The following is an 18,046-nucleotide window of genomic DNA, read 5'->3' on the forward strand; positions in this document are numbered from 1 at the left end:
AGCAAGATTCGAACACAGTACCTCCAGTGCATTAACCGTGAACCTTTACCGTTGTACTATGCTGACTTCCTCGGAATATATGTAATGGTACGGATATATAAAGCGAGCAATGAACTTCAAAACTAATTCTCAAAAACCAAGGCCCGTCGCTAAAAAACTGGATAGCCAGGTACTCGGGGTAAGTGCCTCTACAACATATTTGAAGTGCATCAAAATCCATGAATTACAGTATGGAGGGTCCCCTTGTAAGACTTCTCACAGTGTTTCTCAATAAGCTAGCGAGTTGCATGGATATCGTTGGCAGTTCCACAGCCTTTCACGAAACCTTGTGTGTTCTGCTGTCTATGCTGGGCTATAAGGTCTTCGTTGTATGTGATAGGAGGTGTACATGTCGGCAGTAGGAACATTCAGCCAAGCTCCCCTTCTGTTTCTAAATTGTGACTTAACTGCTCAGTGTCCACTTGGTTGATATGCTCCGCTCTTCAGTGATCTTGTTGAAGAAACCTGTAAGCCACACAGCTGCCTGTCAGTGCATTGATCTCTCCAGTTCTGCGAGCAGATCATCTGGTCCAGTCATCTTCCTAAGTTTCATTTTCCCTGTGGAAATTGGTGGTTGACATATGCATTAACTTATATTTTTCTAATTTAGAGCAAGCCTTCTTCATCGCTGATCCCATAGGATTTCTCTTCGTCTACTATATGCCCATGGCGCTTCTTTGCTAGATGACAGATATCACACTCGTCAGCTGGTGTGTCAAGACTTTCTTAGGTCTCTCTGTAATAGGCTGATCTGACTGCTGCAACTGCCTCATTTGCATCACATCTAGAATAAAGTAGGAACTCCAGTTTTCAGATGTTTTCGAAGCAAGGATTTACCAACATTACTCTTTTTCCATTTTCATTTTGTTTTTAGCATCTCCAGTCCACGATCACAACTGACTATGTCTTTCGCAGCGTCCAGTTTTGAACATTCCCATTTGTTCACAGGTAACTGCCTGAACAGTTTCTTTTAATACACTACACACTGTTACAACTTCAGTTATATGTGAGAGTGTGACATTTGAGATTATATCTTTCTCTCTTTGAACCACCACTTTTTTATCATGTTAGGCCATTTTGTTCTTCCTTCCTTCAAGTCATTATTTTCATGTTTATTTACACTACAAGTGGGCAGTGTTGAGGAGCCACTGTTTCATAATGATCTTTGTATCTACAACTAGCTTTTGATCATGGTTTCACAAAAGAAAGAAACCGGTCTGGCTGATGTTGTTGTCACAATAATGTGTCCAAATGCCGGCCGCGGTGGCCGTGCGGTTCTGGCGCTGCAGTCCGGAACCGCGGGACTGCTACGGTCGCAGGTTCGAATCCTGCCTCGGGCATGGGTGTGTGTGATGTCCTTAGGTTAGTTAGGTTTAAGTAGTTCTAAGTTCTAGGGGACTTATGACCTAAGATGTTGAGTCCCATAGTGCTCAGAGTCATTTTTTTTTTGTGTCCAAATGTGGAAGACTCCCTTCTTGAAAAACATGTTTTTGATAACTAGGTCATGAGCTTAAATCAAATCTAGTATTGTCTTACCATCTTCATTAATTACACCTGCAAAGTTTCATCAAGGAATCAACTTACTGTAGTGTAGACCTGCTACACACACACACACACACACACACACACACACACACACAGAGAGAGAGAGAGATGAGAGAGAGAGAGAGATTTATTAGTATTCATATAAGTAAACATAAAAGTAACAATCCAAAAAGTACGTAGTACGCAGTAAAGTAAACAATAAAAGGAGTAAAGGTTATCACCACTTACCATATAGTTGAGAAGTCAACTAACACACAAATAAGATTGGAATCTTCACAAGCTTTTGGAAAATGTTCTTCCATGGAGCTAACTTATTAAAACAACTTACAGAAATTAAATTTATCAGCATAGTGTCCATAATTTTATTTACAAAAGTTGTTAAATACATATTCTGTGCTTCTTTAAAATACATAAAGAAATCGTCAGCAATGAAAACTAACATTATTTCTCAGTTTCCACTCCTGTATTTGGTGAATTAAAACACTCTCTCTTATCAAAAAGTGGAGGAAGGGAAGACAAATACTACATATACCAGCTGATCAGGTACAATGTTATCACTTTCTTACACATCCATAACACTAATAATTTTTTGTTTTGAGAACTGCTCGTCTTCAGTATGCTGTCAAAAGTATGTTTAACTTCAACACAGAGCTTATCGTTTGCTTGCGTTCTTGCTTTATCTTCTTCACATAACATTGACCACTGTCCAACACAGACGTCCCGTGGGTAGGAGAGAGATGCTTCAGAAGCACATATACGCCCCAACTGCATCAGAAGGGAGACAGTGTCATCCACAAGAGGAGGAAATGCTTCACAAATTCGAACCAATGCTGGTAAGACTGGCAGGAAGAGCTGATTCGTAAGACACTTGGCAGAACTATTGAAAAAGAAACCATTATGATTAGAATATTGTCATGAAAACCTACTACTCATCAATTAGACAGTTAACTGTGAACATATGAGTAACATAATAAATCTTACCTCCAAGCAAAGTTGATAATGTATTGATAGCAAGACGTGCAACACTTAAGGACTTTGGTAATGCATACTGAATAACTAGATGGGATACCAAATCAACAGCAAACACTTGCTTCTCCAGAGATGGTTGACTTAGAAACTCAGGAATAAAGTCTAGGCAGATATGCATAGATGGTATTCCGGGTACTGTAACCGGCAGCAAGTCCCGGTTGTAGCCCTGCAAAAGGATGGGAGACATTAAACACTAAATATAAATTTTGCTATCTCAATTTAGAAAGTGCAAGGGGTAAAGGAAAAAGATTTTTACAACAAAACAGTTGAGGAGTAAAATTACAAATGCGAACCAGAGATTATGCTACATTAACCTTTCTGCACATAGTTGTATTTGCAGGGAGAGGTAAGGGAGAGTTTAAAAAGAAAACAATATTGAGAAGATGTTATACAGTTACATGAAAATGCTACAGTGGAACATGACTTAGATTAAAGCTGGCTAATCCAAGAGAGTAATAAGTTAAGCACTTTTTACGAGTTGATTTGTTTTTATATAACTATGGAGGGGAAAAAACTGAAGTTAGCAAAGCAAATTCAGTTGTTAACATTTTGATCCCAAATACTGAATCATACATAAAATACGGGAAAGGTAACCACTTACCTACAAACAATTCATGTATGGCACCAGAAACATGTAACAGAAAATAGTTAACACTAACTTACAAGCTCTTTTTTAGTGCGAGTACACACACACATTCATTAGCAGTTAGATTGATTATTTAATGTTGATCATCAAAGATAGTTGCCTGGGTAGATGGAGGTGGGCAGGGGGCAGGGAAGGAAGTACACACAGGGCAAGGAGGGGGTAGCAGGGTAGGGAATGTGAGGCAGATATTTTGCCAGATGACTTAGTGGCTGCACAACAGGACAAAAGAGGTTCAGAGGGTAGAGCATACAAGGGATAGAGAGACACAAGGGGAGGAAGGAGAGGGAGGCAGTGGTCAAGGAGACAGGGAGTGGAGAGAGAAAGGGAGAGGGTCAAAAAATAGGGGGAGAGGCACGGGAAAAAAGGGAGTAGGGAGGGAGGGAGAGAGAGAGAGGGAAGGGAGAGAGAGAGAGAGAGAGAGAGAGAGAGAGAGAGAGAGAGAGATGAGAGACAGAGAGAGAGAGAGAGACAGAGAGAGAGAGAGAGAAAGGGGGTGAGGGGGGGGAGAGAGAGAGAGAGAGAGAGAGAGAGAGAGAGAGAGAGAGAGAGAGAGAGAGAGAGTCCACATGAGGGGGTGGAGGAAGAGTGGTGGGAGAAGGCACAACACAGTCTGGATGGGGAAGGATGGTGTGGACAGCAGGGAGAAGGGAAAAGGTAAGGTGAAGCAGTGGGAAACAAGTTAAGCAGATGTTTAGACCAGGACTATTGTGAGAGTGCAGGATATCCTGGAGAGAGAATTCCCACCTGCAAAGTCTTTAGAAACTTGTGCTGGAAGGAAGTATCCAAATGGTCCATGTAGTGAAGCAGCTTTTTTTAAGTCCTTAACATTGTGGTGTGCGGAGTGTTTGGCAACAGGATGTAAAGTTTGCCATTTGCCCCTATTTGGTGGTAGCCATTCTTGCGAGTGGACAGTTTGTTACTTGTCATGACCACACAGACTGAATGTTATACAGTAATTGCAACATAACTGATCTATAACACATATTTTCACATGTGGCCCTGCCTTCTATCAGGTAGGAGATGTCTGTGACTGGACTGAGGTAGGGGGTTGTAGGTGGATGTAGGGGACAAGTCTTGCACATGGGTCAACACCAAGGGAATGACCCATAGGGTGCAGTATTGGGGGCAGAATTGGAGTAGGGGTGGACCATGATATTCTGTAGGTTGGGTGGGTGAGTGGCAGAACACTACTTTGGGTGATATGGGTAGGATATTGGGGCTTGCATGCCTCAGCAATACAGATAGCCGTACCGTAGGTGCAACCACAATAGAGGAGTATCTGTTGAGAGGCCAGACAAACGTGTGGTTCCTGAAGATGGACAGCAGCCTTTTCAGTAGCTGCAGGGCAACAGTCCGGATCATTGACTGATCTGGCCTTGTAACATTAACCAAAAAGGCCTTGCTGGATTGGTACTGCAAATAATTACAAGCAAGGGGAAACTACAGCCATAATTTTTCCCAATGGCATACAGCTCTGCTGTATGGTTAAATGATGATGGTGTCCTGTTGGGTAAAATATTCTGGAGGTAAAATAGTCCTGCATTCAGATCTCTGGGTGGTGACTACTCAGGAGGATGTCGTCATCAGGAGAAACAAAACTGGCATTCTACTGATTGGAGCATGGAATGTTAGATACCTTAAATGAGCAGGTAGGTTAGAAAATTAAAAAAGGTAGGTTGAAGTTAGATATAGTGGGAATTAGTGACGTTCAGTGGCAGCAGGAACAGGACTTATGGTCAATTTAATACAGGGTATAATAAAGTCAGTTAGGCGTAATGCATCAGTGGGTTTAATAATGAATAAGAAAATAGGAATGCAGATAATCTTCCAGGAACAGCACAGTGAACATATTATCATAGGCAAGGTAGATACCAAGCCCACACCTAGCATTGCAGTAATACAAGTTTACATGCCAACTAGCTCCACACGTGTTGAAGAGATTGAAGAACTGTATGATGAGGTGACAGAAAATATTCAGATAGTTAAAGGAGACAAAAATTTAACTGTGATTGGGGACTGGAATTCGATAGCAGGAAAAGGAAGAGAAGGAAAAATAATAGATGAATATGGACTGGGGAAAGGATTGAAAGAGGAAGCCGCCCAGTAGAATTTTGCACTGAGCATAATTTAATCATTGTTAACATTTGGTTTAAGAATCATAAAAGAAGGCTGCTTACATGGAAGATCTGGAGGCATCGGAATGTTTAAGATTGATTATATAATAGTTAGACAGAGATTTAGGAACCAGATTTGAAATTATAAGACTTTCCAGGAGCAGATGTGGGCTGTGGTCATAATTTATTGTTTACAAACTCTAGGTTAAAATTGAGGAAACTGGGTGGAAGGAAAATACAGAGGGTCTTTACAACTTGAAAGCAATATTATAGGAAGGTGCAAGTGGGCTTAGATGAAGATGAGATGGGAGATATGATACTGTAAGAAGAAGTTGACAAAGCACTGAAAGACCTGAACTGAAACAAGGCCCCAGGAGTAGATGATATTCTGTCAGAACTGCTGATAGCCTTGGGAGAGTCAGCCCTGACAAAACTCTACCACCTGGTGAGCAAGATGTATGAGACAGGCGAAAAGCCCCCACACTTCACAAAGAACATAGTAATTCCAATTCAAAAGAAAGCACTTGTTGACAGTGCGAAAATTATTGAACTATCAATTTGATAAGTCATGGTTGCAAAATACTAACACAAATTCTTTACGGAAGAATGGAAAAACTGATAGAATTCAACCTTGGAGAAGATCAGTTTGGATTCCAGAGAAATGTAGGAACACGTTACACAATGGTGACCCTACAACTTACCTTAGAAGACAGGTTAAGGAAACGCAAACCTACATCTATAGCATTTGTAGATTTGGAGAAAGCTATTGACAATATTGACTGCAATACTCTCTTTGAAATTCTGATGGTAGCAGGGATAATATAAGTAAGTGAAAGGCTATTTACAACTTGTACAGAAACCAGAGGGCAGTTGTAAGAGTAGAGGGGCATGAAAGGGAGGCAGTGATTGAAAAGGGAGTGAGAAACTTATGAGGTTTGCCGATGGCATTGTAATTCTTTCAGAGGCACCAAAGGACTTGGAAGAACAGTTGAACAGAATGGACAGTGTCTTGAAAGGAGGATATAAGATGAACATCAACAAAAGCAAAACAATGATAATTGAATGTAGTCAAATTAAATCATGTGATGCTAAAAGAAAATCAGTTGAGAAAATGAGACAAAAGTCATAGACGAGTTTTGCTATTTGGGCAGCAAAATAGCTGATGATGGCCGAAGCAGAGAGATTATAAAGTGCAGACACAATGACAAGAAAAGCATTTCTGAAGAAGGGAAATTTGTTCACATTAAATATAGATATACGTGTCTGGAGTGTAGCAATATATGGAAGTGAAACATGAATGATGAACAGTTTAGATAAAAAGAGAATAGAAGCTTTCGAAATGTGGTGATACAGAAGAATTCTGAAGATTAAATGGGTCAATCACAGAACTAATGAGGAAATCCTGAACAGAATTGGGGAGACAAGAAATTTGAGCAAAAGAAGGGATCAGTTGATAGGACATGTTCCGAGACATCAAGGGGTCACCAGTTTAGTACTGGAGGGAAGTGTGTGGGGTCAAACTCGAAGAGAGAGATCAAGAGATGAATGCATTAACCAGATTCAGGAAGATGTAGGTTGCAGTAGTTATTCGGAGATTAAGAGGCTTGCACAGTGTAAAGCAGCATGGAGAGCTGCATCAAACCAGTCTTTGGACTGAAGACCACGACAACAACATCCCTCATCTCAGGGTACAGCGAGATGTAAATAAAGCCCTGGTGAAGGATGTGGTTAAGCTTTTGAGGCCAGGGTGACCATGGTTGATTATAGGAGTGCTGATTGGTGGCTGGTAAACACGGCTGGCACAGGAGATCTATTTCTAGATGAGGATCTGTTTCTGGATGAGTTGGATAGGATGTTGTCTTTTCAAGAAAGGCTCTTGTAAGGTCACATGCTGCCCACCCAACCAACCAACAGAATCCCCTTGTCCATCACCCCTACTCTAATTCTGCTCCCAATCCAGCACCCCATGGGTCATCATTCCCTTGTGGCTGGGCCAGGTGGATGCCTTGTCTCATACACTCGCCCACCACCTCCTACTGCAGTCTAGTCACAGGCGTCACCTACCCAATAAAAGGCATGGCCATCTGTGAAAGCAGCCATGTTACAGCTCCATCATGCTGCAATTATTGTACAGCATTCTATGTGGGCTTGAATGGCCACTGCCAAACTAGCAAACTTGACCATCCACTTGCTGAACATCCTGCACACCATAACACTAAAAACAACAGCTGCTTCACAACATGAGCCATTTGTATATTCCCTTCCAGCACTAGTTTCTCTCAACTAAGCAGACCTGTCACCCATTTTTTGTTCCACTCTCCCTTACTCTCTGCCCTCCCTGCTCCCTAACCCTCTCTCTATCCCTTATATGCTCTACCTTCTGAGCTTTTTTTGTCTTGTTGTGCAGCTGCTAAGTCAGCTGGTGAAAGACATGCCTCACACTACCTTGCCACTCTCTCTTTCCCTCGTGTGTCCTTCCCTACCGTCTCCACCTCCATCCACACAGACAACTATCTGCAATGAATAATATTAAGTAATTATTCTCCCTGCTACCAAGTGTTTATATTACTCTGTGTGTGTGTGTGTGTGTGTGTGTGTGTGTGTGTGTGTGTGTGTGTGTGTGTGTGTGTACTGCTACTAGAAATGGAGCAAGAGCTCGAAAGCCAGTGTTAACTGCTCTGTGTTACATGTTTCTCTGTATGCCATGCATCAATCCTCCGTAGATAAGTGGTTGCCTTTACCTATTTCTGTTATTGTTAAATAATAAATCAAACTGTTTTGTACAGGGGACATCTGAAAGAGAAGGGAATTCCTTTGCTGCAGGTAGAGGGGCAGCAGTGATAGCTTCTCATGCTAAGTGTCTCCACTACAGACTTTTCTGAATCAGTTGACCAATCGAATAAAAAGTTCTTGGGTTTCCAACCGTGTCAAGTAACTAAAATTGCCTGAGCCATTGTCAAGTGGTATGACTTAACAACGTACAAGGAGTACTTAGATGAAAGCTCATGCAATTTTAATTGCTTGACACTGCTGGAAACCTGAGAACTTTTAATTCAGTGTTACTGCAGTGAGACTCTGTATACTTACAATTGACCAATTGGCCTCTACGGGTAAGCATCAGTTACAATAGAATGCTTATTTTTATAATACTGTTTCTCTCTTCTCAAGTTTGGCAATTCTGCATTCGGAAAAATGTCATGGCTTTAAGTTCTGCTTCCTGTTAGAAAAACCAGCAGCATAAACTGCCACTTTGCTTCAGCTAGGGGGTAGGATGTTTCAGCCTTCATCATCATGACAAGGGGTACAACCCTTGTAAGAACTGATGTGAACAGAAATATGATATTACTCCAGTGCCTGTTATTCTGATTATGATGGAAAGTTGCCTTGAACAGCAAGTGGATAGGAGGACCATCACTGAGGAGAAACAGGCCGAGATTGGAATGAAGCTCGCCAATCAGAAGACACCTACCAGATGAAGATGAAGTGATGTGCACTGAAATCCCCAAGTAGGAGAAAATGGAAGGGTTGGAGCGGGAGGGGGGGGGGGGGGGGTAGTTCTTTGATTAAGGTGGTCATCTTAAGATCTGTAAGTGGCTTGTGCCTGGAGGAGGAGGAGGAGGAGGAGGAGGAGGAGGAGGAGGAGGAGGAGGAGGAGGAGGAGGAGGAGGGGGGGGGGGGAGGCAGATAAGTAAATGTTACAAATGGAGATCGCTGGGGTTATTAACACTTGCACTCCTATTACTTCCCACAAGGTATGGAGGGGAATCCACTCACTGGCGACAACTGCGCAAACCAATGTCCAGACCTCTCCCAGTGTTCTCTCAAGGCCAGTAGGTTTCCAACAGAGAGCACAGTAAGCTCAAAGAAATGGAGAATGGTCATCAGTGAGGTGTGTTTCCTGCAGAGCAACACAGATTGCACAATACTATCAAACTAGTTGTGGCTCTGGAAGGTGACATATCCATTGCAGTCTCAGTGGATCATCATGTTGAGAGCGCTCTACATTGGCGGGAAGAGGCCAGTGCAGAACACTGTCCTACATCACTGTCTGTCATCTATGGGGATAGAACAATCATCATGAACAATGATTCAGTCTGACAACATGGGAGGATCTGGTGCCTTCAGGGTCACGCCAGGTTTCTTCTCCTTATCTACTGTGGGTGTAGGAATAGATGAAGACTGGGTAGCCCTAGGACCAAGTCTCCTTCAGCCACTGGCTGGTGTTGGGCCTCTGATCTGTGACTTTCTGGTGAGAGGGCTACCAAGAGGGAGCCCTGTCACTGGTAGAAGCAGGAAGAAGCTGCTTCTTTGGCCAGGTGCAGGAGCCCATTCCCAAAGATGGTGCAGCAGGAACTATCAGAGGGGAGAGCCTATCGCCCACATGGGAGGATTTTTTTCTTTTCACTACTAGCAGATGTCAATGATGAGGGAGTAATGACAGCAGGTACTGATGAGGACCTGGCCACAGTGACAGAAAAGGTCGATCCACTGACACTGGGTACAAAAGACATATTTTCCCTGAGCTTCAAACTATGAGAGACTGCCTAGGTTTTGTGTTTCTTGAGTAGGTTAGCACATTTTGGGGATTGGGGAAGGTGGTCATTTCCACAGTGGTACTACACGTGGAGAATTTTTGTGAAGTGGCCAGCCATAGTGTCCACAAATTGGGTTGCATGTACACTGGGAAGATAAATATACAAGACACTGGCATTTAAAACACCACATTGGGGATGGAAAATATGGCTTCACAGTGAGTGGTAACATATGAAATGGACCTTTTCTGAAAGAAAATCCAAAATCAAGGATGAAAGTGTCACTGTCTGCCTTGGCGTCTAGCAGGCCTTGACATACATGACATACAAAGAGTATCACTCGCCTCTCCCAAGTGTTTGCGTAGTTCACCTGCTGGAGCATTAGATCTTTGTGAAAAGTCAATCCCTGACAGTGTTGATGTTCTTTTGGTTTGTGATGGTACCAGGTACATCAACAAATTACTTAAAAGAGAGTACCAACTGGAATTGGGTAGGATTTGACTCCACAAAAAACTTGACACTCCATCCAATTGGGTGCAAAGAAGAAACTGAGGAGAATAACTTTCTACTAGCTGATTGGTTCTGTTTACCTTCCTAGTGTCATACCGAATGGCACTAAATTGCAGTCAGTCTGAAGAGACAGTCAGGGCCTTGCAGCCACTGGCTGATAGCTTTGATCATTTCATCATGCCAAATATCCCCCCTGATGTTGTCTACCCTGAACAAGTGCTCTTCCATTCGGTTTATGCCACTTTGCACAATGGCCAGTGCCTGGAGTCCCAGTTCCCCCAAATGGACAGGCATCAACAGTGCAATCCCTGCGTGGTCAGGAGGCTATCACCGTAAAAGTACCTGATGAACACCAAATGAACTGACTACCATGGTACCTATAGGGCGACCTTCCCTGCAAGACACACACTATCTATAAATTTTTTTGAAAAATCTGGGGGTAAGCCCAGATGTCTGGACTGAACATAAATTAACTGAAAGGTGTGGTGTAACACAAGGGAACAAAGTGGGAGAAGCCAGATTTGGTTACCAACAAGCAAACTAGGTTGACAGCAGGAAATCTATCCTAGAGAGGACATTGGAGAAAAGATATAGGCAGAGAGTAAAATTGCAGCACAGGAACAGAAGTACTGCAGTGAATTTGGGTCCCATGCTCGTACTCACAAAAGAGCTGTGAGCCCCCTAGGGGTCATTACATTTGAGCTCAGAATATGTTCTAAGATTCTGTAACAAATGGATGTCCAGGATATTGGTTGGTAGTTTTGATGATCACAACCACTACCATTGTTGTGCTCACAACAAATCAACCTTACAGTTTATGATTTCTTAATTTGCTTATCTCATAATATATTATGGAATATGAAGGGAATGTAGAATGTACTTTGAAGATTATGAAACAATTTTCTTTGGGGTATTATGCAACTCTGATGGCTGCCAATTCTTAACATAATTCTTTAATGATGTAGGCCACTATGAAGATTTTTTCGGATTCTTTGTCATAAAAACTGAATTAATACTACCTTAATTGCTAGATTATAAACTTTTATAAGTACCTGGTAATGCACAAGTTTTGCGAGAGATGGATCTGCAATGAACATCTGATGCAGAAATGAGCAGATGAGGCTCCTTACTTCCCTCAGTGCCCATAAATGTCCAGGTTTCTCCTGCAGAACATAATACAAAATTACTGATAACTGTGTACAAAAACTACTATTTGCAGACTTGAAAATGAAAATCAAAACACTACATTTTAATTACAACAGAACTATTTATTGGAGGGTTAGATGTTAAATATATTTACAAACTGACATTCACTGTTGTCATTTTTTAATCATTGATCACTGCATATCAAAAGCAAATATTGTGTTTCATTTTATTAATGTGCATAAGTTTTCTCTCTTAGTTTAAACATGTTATTCGCCTTTTTGTGCTCAAAACAACATGCATGCAGAGGTGCTATACTTACACAGTGTGGTCCTGAACTAAAGATACAAATGCTGTAAGGTGAGTTTATATCTATACTCCGCAAGGCATCTTACAGTGTATGATGGCATGTATTTTGAATCTCAGTATCACTTCCTCCTTTTCCTCTTCCAGTTGCAAATGGTTTGTGGAAAGTATGACTGCTGGTAAGCCTCTGTGTGGGCTCAAATCTCTCTACTTTTATCTTCATGGTCTTACTGCGAGATTTATGTGGGGGGGAGCAATATATTGGTTGGCTCTTAGAAGTCCATCATACTATGATGCAAAATACCTTTCTTGTAGTGTCTGCCATGGGAGTTTGCTGAGTATCTCTGTGTTTCACACTTTTTAAACGAGCCTGTAACGGAACGCGCTATCCATCGTCAGATATTCTCTATTTCCCCTGTGAATCCTATCAGACACAAATCTCAAACTGATGAGCAATTTTCAAGTACTGGTCAAATGAGTGTTTTGTAAGCTACCTCTTTTGTTGAAAGACTACACTTCCTGAGGTTTCTTCCAGTGAATCTCTCTGGCATCAGCCTTCCCTGGTATTGATTTTATGTGGTTACTCCACTTCAAATTACTCTGTGCGCATCCTCCTAGATATTTCACATAAGTAACTGCTTCCACTGATTGTTCAGCAATCTATCTCTCTCTCTCTCTCTCTTACCCCCCCCCCCCCCCCCAATCCCCCGTCCCTCCTTTCATTATAATGACAATATTATGCAAACGACTGCTACTGGCCATATAGTGGAGATGTTGAGTTGCAGATAGGCACAACAAAAAAAACAGCTGAACAAGTGAGCTTTCGGCTAAAAGGCATCCTTCTGAAGTAGACAACACACATACACATTCACGTAAGCACAATTCACACACACAAATGATTACTGTCTCTGGATATCGATGCCAAACTGTGAGCAACTGCAGGTGATGGGAGAAGTACCGTAGGTGGTGGTGGTAAGGAGGAGCCTGGGGGTAGGGAGGGTGAGGGATAGCAGGGTAGGGGTGTAGGGAGGGAGGGGGGGGAGTAAAGTGCTGCTTGTGGGAAAATACAGGGAGTTGTGGGGACAGGACAGGGCAACTAGATGCAGCAGGTTGGACAGGGATGGGTGGATTTTGGCAGGAGGGGGGGGGGGGGAGGGAGTGGAATAGGAAGGGAAGAGGGGGAAAAAAGGGTAGGGGGCAGCCTGTCTAGCTTCCTGTCTGCAATTAGTTGCCCTTCTCTGTCCCCACCACCTCCCTGTATGCTCCCACAAGCAGCACTTTACTGTCCCCCACTGTGCCGAATGCCTTCTGGAACTCAGCAAACATGGCATCTACCTGGATGCCTATATCAACTAATTTCTGGGTATCATGGACAAAAAGAGCTAAATGGGATGAGATACATTAAACAAACTGTGTTGTAAAATAACTTATAAGCATAGTAACCGCCCTTTATGATACATGCCTCAAATGGCTTTATCTTTCATTTTTCATGAGATGGCAGAACAATTCTGTGAATATGTTACACTGTTTTGAGAAATGATCTTGACAACAAACAACACAGTACCAAGATATTACCTTAAAACCTGCATTTCACACCACCAACCACTTACTGCTCCCTACTTATTTTTGCCTCTCTCTTTTATTTCCTTTTTTTATATATTTATTTGATGACTGGCAACTCAACAGTATAATGCTTTCCATTTCTACTATCATATTTTTGTTTTTAGTGCTTTACTAAGTTTTTTTCAATAATTTTTATATATCCATACTTTATGCCCTACACAGTTCATGTAAAGGCTATTTTTTACATCAGCATTATGGCTACAAACAGATGATTTCATCATACAAGGAAACTGTACAGATGAAGGCATCAGAATAATTTTATGACTATCTACTTACAGTTAAGATCACTTCACTATCATACATAATATGCAACAGAAAAATTCTCATGGACTGATGACCATGATGTAAAAATAACAGATAATCAGTTCTCTACCTGCCACAAGAAATTCCCTGTCAACTAAATCAAGCAATCACAGTACATGGACAAACACTACACATCAGGTCAGAGACCGAGATCACTGACTACCATATGACTGCCAAAGGATGTTCTAGATGCTAAAAATCTAATCAACAAAGAATGAAAGAAGAAAATGAGACTCACAAATTACGCGTGATAGAAAATAAAACAAAACATTGTGACCACATCACTTTGTTTCTGTAAATTTACTCACAAATTTTAGATAAAGAGATGCCCAGTTCAAAATTTCAAGGAATATTTTTTCCTTAATGTATTCTACATGATATGAAATATAAAGAGCATTGTTTCTTTTAACATCTTATAAGAATTTAAAAACATCACACACATACTCTGTCATCAACTGTTGGAAGACATGGCTCCAGCAACATCTGCACAGCAAGGCTATCTTGAGTTGCAATAAGTGCCTTTCGAAGCTCTTCCCGCTCATTGTCACCTAGGGCACTGGATGAGGTATTAATGGAAGGTGCCTGGTCCTGGAGGTGCCGCTGTAGGTAATTTCGAGAAGCCGCCAGTGATGCCTCAAGAACTCGTAGTATAATTACCAGCATGCTTGCACATCTGCCCATAAATAAAAACCAAAACACAAAATATGGTAGCAGTTTATAACAATAGCTTAATTTCTGTATGTAAAAGCTTAACATTAATATCATTTCAGACATCACAGAACATGCCCCACTAAAAGAAATCATTAGTCAGAGTCTTTATAGAAAGTCAATACCCTGTTCAGTGAGCCAGAGACAGATTTCCCATGCCATTTTACCACATGGCACTGAGAAATGCTATTACACTGGAAACCCTCTTCACTGTAATCTGGTCTTTGACTAGTTCTCGAAACATTATCGATATCATTCACGGCCTTGAAAAACTTGGAAAACAACCTTTGCCAGGCTTCACCTATCTCACCAACATCCTACCCTCATAGCCCAGATTATCAGTATCCCAGCCCATGTTAGTGCCAACACTGCTCCCTTAGCAGAAGCACTTAGGACATTTCTGTGTGAACAACCCAGGTATAACATCAGTTCTGTGTTCCCACAAACAACAGCATACTGTAGCCAGTTACAAAATTTCCTATTCAAAGGCAGGGCTTTGTGAGAAAGCTGTCATGTCATAAACTAACTGTATCAAAAAGATGTTTTCACTTGTCTTTCACTCTGCATCCCCTTGTCCCCACATAAGGCCATTTCATAGCTTTATTCAATGTAATCAACCATAAGATACATACAATAATTTACGGATGAAATGATCAATGAGCATACCTGAAAACTCTTCTGTCACATCTTAAAACCTGTATGGGATTAATGACAATCTTCTCCTGAGTGAGAGATACCTTCTTAACTCCAGGGTCCTCATGAAGGATGGCATTGATTGTCATAACCCACAGACAGCGTGGCAATACTGTGTTTAGTTGTAACCATACTCTTCTATACAGTTCTGTATAAGAAAAAATCATAAATGTATAGCAACGTTACTAAATTATTAAAGTACAAAGCACATTAAATCTAAGTTATAGATCAAATATGGCTTGTTAAAAAGTTACAGATTACTGAATTGACTGACTACAGTATTTCTCCAAGTCAACCAAAATCTTGTGTTGCAATAGAAAAATACACCTAAACATTTCTGCTGGTATAGTAAACACCAACAAACAAGACTCTCAAAACAGACATACATATTCATATGTTTTTAAAACCTAAGGACACAGACTCCTTCCTCAAATTTCATGCTTCTGTCAGTTTCTAACTCAAGACAATAATGAGTATTGTCTTTCTTGTTACCTATATACCAATTATTCATTCAACCTCTTCACAATGAAGTCTTCCCTTGCCACACAGCTCAGAAATGAAAGTAGAAAAGGTTCTCTTATGCTTACCTTGTATATATCGAGGTACATTCTCATGTAGCAAAGATTTGAAATAACTTATGATGGTTTCAGCAAAAGGCCATACACTAGTTGCTGGCATATTTAACAGCTGTCTTAACAATTGAGCAGTTCTTGATGGACATGTGGAAATATGGCTGAATGCTGTTGAACAAGAAAAAAGACGATACTAAGTGCACTGCTCACTGCAAAAGGTTAATAGTAATAACACATGAAGCTGAAGCGTTTACCATCTTAAGTAATAATGAAAAGATAACAAATGAAAAATTCAATTGATAAAGCTGTTAAAACTACAAGGAGAAAGAATCACTGTCCAATACTTACCTGTAGGAATTGAAATTGCTAGTATGGCTGATAGAAACATTTAAGGAATAAAATAGTCATCACAACTTTCAGAACTCTTTCTTCAGGTTGCAAAGAAATGGGAGGAGGTGAACAGGAGGGGGGGGGGGGGGAGGTGGAAAGACCACTCACACCTTATCTTAAGGACTAGGGCAGGCAAATATGAATCAGACAGCAATGGCGAGAATATGAAGTCAAAGGTAACAAAGAATCAGGTTCAGTGCACAAGGTTCAGTGCACAGAAGACAGAAGGAAGTGGGAAAGTTGATGAAGTGCAAATAAATACGTAATTAAATTCTACTACTTGGGAAAGAAAGGGGATCAATGGTATCTAACAGGGGTTAAGAGTGTGTGTGTGTGTGGGGGGGGGGGGGGGGGGGTGTACAAGGTGGTGGTAGTGGTGGGGGGTTTATTTGATAGGAAGTTCTCATCTAAAATCTCCAGCGTTTGAAAGACATGCTCGTTTGGATATTCAGAACACAATCTAACAGGCATCCCATCAGGTCCAGCAGCCATCCTCTATTGAGTGATTTGTGCTGATTTTCAATTATGTGCTCCCCACAGATTCCTAGACCATAGAACTCCACCGGGTTAAGGGTGCAGCCAGTATCTGCATTTTATCGCAGTTCATGAAGTGGCCTGAGGAAACACATATACATCCAACGCAGATTTGTTAGGATGAAGCAGCTAGGTGTTCAAAGCACTGTGGTTTGTCAAATATGACATTTTGAATCCTGGCAAAATTTTTTATAGATTTTTATACATTCTTGCCCTCTGTAAAATTTGTTCATCACATACAGTCTCCAGAAGAGATATATTTGCCCTTAGGGTGAGCAGACTGACAGTGTTGTCATGGCACCTCTCCTTAACATATATGGGAAGGAAAGATCTGACAGACTGTAAAGGATTTAGGAGTAACAGAGACAACTCACAGAATAGTGGAAGTGTGAGTCTCTCTCTCTCTCTCTCTCTCTCTCTCTCTCTCTCTCTCTCTCTCTCTCTCTCTCTCTCTCTCACACACACACACACACACACACACACACAAAAATTGAAATTTTAGTTTGGTTTGGTATCAGTTCTACAGCCGTCCGCCTATGCTTAGCTGAAGTACAATACAAGTACTGTAAATAATAATGTGTAAGTAAAACCACAACCCTACTCTTCAATCATTTATACATGTGGGGATAGAACCTACTTAACTGAGCTATCTCAGTTTGCTAAAACATAAATTTTGAAAGTAGCTAATGTATACTTTAAAACATCAATTGTGGCTTCTTAGAGAAAATATTAATTGAAGTTTATGAATAAATTCGTAATATGGAACTTCCACTCCTTGTTAGTGCCTAATGAAAATACCTGCCTTCTTCTATGGCAGCTACTGTGACTGGTGCCTGGTCATGGCTCTCAGTAACATGCACCCTTGGTTCTTCATCAAGCCAGTCATCAACAAGAGACAAGTGAGGAAAGTGTGTTGCAAGTAATCTCAACAAGGGAGAAAATAGGCCTGAAACAAAAAAGACAAACAATTGTGATAAACACAGTTTTATAACTAATCTAGTCATTATTAATGGGTGATAATAATTTTAGCTGAAATAAACTAGATTTTTGTAAATTCACCATCTGCAAAACATAAAATGTTTTTCCCTCTTTTGGTTGTTGAGGTACACTGCAACACCTACGTGTCATCTTCTGTGAGTCTCACTCTGTTTCCATTAAAACACAGTACAGTAATACTTTGTAACGGGCAACTTGTATCACTACACTTCACTATATGTTAATGGAAGTATGCAATAATTATTTTACAAAAATCCAATAACCAAATGGTTGTAACACATAACATCAGTAATGGAACATGTGTGTATTACACACCACACTACAAATGAGCTGACCTTGTATTGAGTGCTCTGATTGGAGGAA

General features: G+C 41.0%; 1 protein-coding gene across 1 annotated transcript in view; it reads right to left on the reverse strand.

The window, feature by feature from the left end:
* Positions 1–1,922: 1,922 nt before the first annotated feature.
* The window catches only part of LOC126418954 (integrator complex subunit 2-like), a 91,398-nt gene continuing 75,274 nt past the window's right edge, over positions 1,923–18,046 (reverse strand). Inside the window, 8 exon segments of the mRNA XM_050085996.1 lie at positions 1,923–2,441; positions 2,444–2,461; positions 2,566–2,779; positions 11,468–11,578; positions 14,235–14,463; positions 15,165–15,339; positions 15,779–15,931; positions 17,490–17,633. Coding sequence (XP_049941953.1) covers positions 2,107–2,441; positions 2,444–2,461; positions 2,566–2,779; positions 11,468–11,578; positions 14,235–14,463; positions 15,165–15,339; positions 15,779–15,931; positions 17,490–17,633 — 1,379 coding nt within the window. The 3' untranslated portion in view covers positions 1,923–2,106.

This window comes from Schistocerca serialis, chromosome 9 (genome assembly GCF_023864345.2).
Source record: "Schistocerca serialis cubense isolate TAMUIC-IGC-003099 chromosome 9, iqSchSeri2.2, whole genome shotgun sequence".
In the NCBI taxonomy this organism is placed as follows: domain Eukaryota; kingdom Metazoa; phylum Arthropoda; class Insecta; order Orthoptera; family Acrididae; genus Schistocerca; species Schistocerca serialis.